This window comes from Zea mays, chromosome 7, assembly GCF_902167145.1.
Source record: "Zea mays cultivar B73 chromosome 7, Zm-B73-REFERENCE-NAM-5.0, whole genome shotgun sequence".
In the NCBI taxonomy this organism is placed as follows: domain Eukaryota; kingdom Viridiplantae; phylum Streptophyta; class Magnoliopsida; order Poales; family Poaceae; genus Zea; species Zea mays.
In genome coordinates this window covers 138,392,624-138,396,638 of record NC_050102.1, presented here as the reverse complement: position 1 = coordinate 138,396,638, position 4,015 = coordinate 138,392,624, and the positions used below count along the sequence as shown (strand labels likewise).

Here is a 4,015-nt window from a genome sequence, read left to right as displayed (position 1 = left end):
CTCATTCTTACTGTACTTTTTGCAGAGTTTGAGCCTAAAGAAGCAGCTGGAACCATGACATCCCGTTTCTGGGGACAGGTACTTGCCATTCTCTTGTGCAATGATACCAGCGTGCCAGTATATTCGTGTTGTGCAGGCTGAAGTAATTGATCTAATTGTTGTTGATGCAAGAATCTAACACTTGCCTGGTCGTTTGCAACTTCAGGGGGACAGTGAGTCTGAGGAGGAGGAGGAAGTCAAGCCAGAACAGGGCAGCAATAGTGATGATGATGGAGGCCGTGATGGTGCGGGACGCAGTGCCCAAAACCGCTATTTGAAGAACCAAGAAGATGACAGCGATGAGTCTGATACGGGTCACCGCGTGATCCGCTCTCTGAAGGACAAGCACAATGAGGAGATGAAATATATTGTTGACCAGATGCGTAATGCAATGAAGATTAATGACTGGGTTAGCTTGCACGAGAGTTTTGAGAAGCTTAGCAAACATCTTGAGAAGGTTGTTCGCGTCAATGAATCTACTGAGGTTCCCAAGATGTATATCAAGGCTCTTGTGTTGCTGGAGGACTTCCTTGCTGGAGCCCTTGCAAACAAGGAGGCCAGGAAAAAGATGAGCAACAGTAATGCGAAGGCACTCAATGCGATGAAGCAAAAGCTCAAGAAGAACAACAAGCAGTACGAAGAACAGATCCAGAAGTGCAGGGAGCATCCTGAGGGTTTTGAAGATGAAGCTGTGGATGATAAAGATACACATGACGATGACGACGATGATGTTGATGAGAGTGATGCAGAGATTGAAGATCCTGATAAAATAGCTATGTCAGAATCAGAAGAGGAACGTGATGAGGACGATGATCACAAGGATGGTTGGGAACAAAAGAGGAGTAAGAAAGATAATCTGATGGATAAGCAGTTCTTGAAAGATCCAAGTGAAATCACATGGGATATTGTTGATAAGAAACTCAAGGAGATTGTGGCATCAAGGGGAAAGAAAGGTACTGGAAGGATCGAGCGTGTTGAACAGTTAACATTTTTGACCCGTGTGGCCAAAACACCAGCTCAGAAGCTTGAAATCCTTTTCCATGTGATTTCTGCTCAGTTTGATGTCAACCCTAGTCTACTTGGGCATATGCCAGTCAATATGTGGAAGAAGTGTGTCAATAATATGCTTCTTGTGCTTGATATACTTGAGCAGTATCCTAACATTGTAGTAGACATCTCATTTGAGCCTGATGAGAAGGAAACTCAAAAGGGTGTAGACTATGATGGAACGATACATGTTGTCAGTGATCTGGTTGCATTCCTTGAGAGGCTGGACTCTGAATTTTTCAAGACCTTACAGTGCACAGATCCGTACACAAAAGATTATGTTCAGAGGCTTAGAGAGGAACCCCTGTTTTTGGTTGTTGCACAAAATGTCCAAGGTTATCTTGAGAGGGTTGGGAACCTCAAATCTGCTGCCAAGGTTGCGCTGCGTCGTGTTGAACTGGTTTACTACAAACCCCAAGAAGTGTATGATGCAATGAGAAAACTCGCAGAGCAGCCTGAGGACACTGTGGACAACGATGATGCAGAGGCTGGTGATGAACATCAAGCAACAGATGACAATAGAGGACCATCGCCATTTGTTGTGATTCCAGAGGTTGTGCGAAGGAAGCCTACTTTTCCAGAGAGTGCTAGAACTTTGATGGATGGGTTGTTGTCATTGATTTACAAGTATGGAGATGAAAGGACCAAAGCCCGTGCGATGCTTTGTGACATATATCACCATGCAATTTCTGATGAGTTTTCTGTGGCTCGTGACTTGCTTTTAATGAGTCATTTGCAAGATGGTATTCAGCTCATGGACATATCATCACAGATTTTATTCAACAGAGTCATGGCCCAGTTGGGGCTGTGTGCTTTCAGAGCTGGTTTGATAAATGAAGCCCATGATTGCTTGACAGAGCTCTACTCTACTGGGAGGGTGAAAGAATTGCTTGCACAAGGTTTGCAACAAAGCCGATTCCATGAAAAAACTCCGGAGCAGGTAAGTCTAAAGCCCCACATAGCCTCTAAACACACAAACAAAACACTAGTTGGGAGGTTTTATGTGTCATTTGATAATATTCTCACAGTAGTAGACGCCTAAACACAATATGTTATTAGACTGATTTATCCTGTTTTATGCAGTAAATCTGACCCGTATCACAAAATTTTACATTTTTCTACATTGGGTTGTACTTATGTTTATTATGCAGATGTAGTTCCTTTATGCTACTTGTAGTTACTCTTGTATTTATTAATATTAGTGCAAACTGCATGTTGATTTTATTACTATTATAAAATATTTTGTAGACTACAATTGGGGTAGTTTTATACAAGGAAAAGATGATCGTTTCCCTTTGGTTATATCAGTGCTAATGATGTCATCCTACCACTGCAGGAAAGACTTGAGAGGAGAAGGCAAATGCCTTACCACATGCATATAAACCTGGAACTTTTGGAAGCCACACACTTGATCTGCGCGATGCTGATTGAAGTCCCCAATATGGCCTCCAGCACTTATGACAAGCGGAGGCCTATGAGCAAAACATTCCGAAGGCTTCTTGAAGTGAGCGAAAGACAGACATTTGTTGGGCCGCCAGAGAACGTGAGGGACCATGTAATGGCTGCCACAAGAGCCCTCAACAAGGGTGATCACCAGAAGGCTTTCAGCGTCATAAACTCACTGGAGATCTGGAAGCTTTTGAGGAACAGAGAGCATGTCCTTGAGATGCTGGAGGTTAAGGTTAAGGAGGAAGCTCTGAGAACCTATTTGTTGTCATGCTCGTCTTGCTTCTCGTCCTTGAGCCTTAACCAGCTCACCACCGTGTTTGATCTTAACGAGCAGCATGCTTACAGAATCATTAGCAAAATGATGATGCATGAAGAGCTCCATGCTAGTTGGTATCAGCCAACAAAGTCCATTATATTCCACAGCCTGGATCAAAGTAGGCTTAAGGTTATACTCCTCAAGATGGCAAATAAGATGGCAAATAAGGTGGAGAGCAGGAGGGCCGTCCCGGCATAAATGTAGTACTAGTCCAGAGCGCGCGCGCGCCCTGCGCGAAGTATAAATGCATAAACATCTTTTAATCATGAAGTTACATATTCAATATTTATATTTGTACCAACACAAAGATCATTCATCTGTGTCTTTAGTCACCAGTTTTGGGCTCTCTGAAGTTTGAAGTTGCTTTGATATATTGCCTAGTCAGTACCGGGGAATAGATGTATCTAACAATCTCCACCTTTGATTGTCCCCATATGGTGTCTTCAGTCTCCTCCGGTACTTTAGATTAATAGAATTATAGAATTACTAGGTGAATACCCGTGCGTTGCAACGGGAACATATAATAGCATAATAACTTACATACAAAATGTGTCTTATATTGTTATAAGAAAATGTTTCATAATCTATTTGTGATCCTAGCCATACATAAATTTTGTTATTTTAATTTAGTTGTTTCACTACTACATTGCAATTATCAGTATCATGCAGACTTCGATATATGTCATGATTTGCATGGTCTTATCATTGGAGAGCACGTGCCACACCTGCCGGTACAAGTTCCATCGTACATCGTTAGTCATTAGGCACGCACCACCATACACGCTTGCTTAAACAAAAAGACAAGTATGTGTTTGCGAAGAGAATTAAAGGCAGACCGACACAAAAGCTACCCCGACGATGGCGAGTGGTCATTGTTGTCGGCCCTTCTCTGCTCACCTCCGGTGCCGAGATGACGCCACCATCCTTGATATAGTAGTCGTCGAACGCGCGCGACATGGTGAGTACCGATGACCCTTGGCTGGGCTGCCAAATGAAGTGCACCCCGGGCTCATCAGCGAGGTAGTACACCTGGTCGTTGCACCACCGGATGTGCCACTCCTCTACATACATCTTGTTCGAGGACACTCACACAACAACTACAATGACCGTCATCCCAGCGCACAAGAATTCATGGCCGGTCAGTAGCGACTTACGTGGCAGGTT

General features: G+C 43.5%; 1 protein-coding gene across 1 annotated transcript; it reads left to right on the top strand.

Moving 5' to 3' along the window:
- Positions 1-208: 208 nt before the first annotated feature.
- On the top strand, positions 209-3,220 carry LOC103632933 (eukaryotic translation initiation factor 3 subunit C). Its single transcript, XM_020541678.3, has 2 exons — positions 209-2,026; positions 2,423-3,220. The coding sequence occupies exons 1-2, from the start codon at positions 398-400 to the stop codon at positions 3,047-3,049; spliced, it is 2,256 nt and encodes a 751-aa protein (XP_020397267.2). The 5' UTR covers positions 209-397; the 3' UTR covers positions 3,050-3,220.
- Positions 3,221-4,015: the final 795 nt, after the last annotated feature.

Coding starts and splice junctions, on each gene's coding strand:
- LOC103632933 (XM_020541678.3), top strand. CDS start 398: ATGAAATATATTGTTGACCAGATGCGTAATGCAATGAAGATTAATGAC. Junction 2,027..2,422: donor ATGAAAAAACTCCGGAGCAG/GTAAGTCTAAAG, acceptor CTACCACTGCAG/GAAAGACTTGAGAGGAGAAG.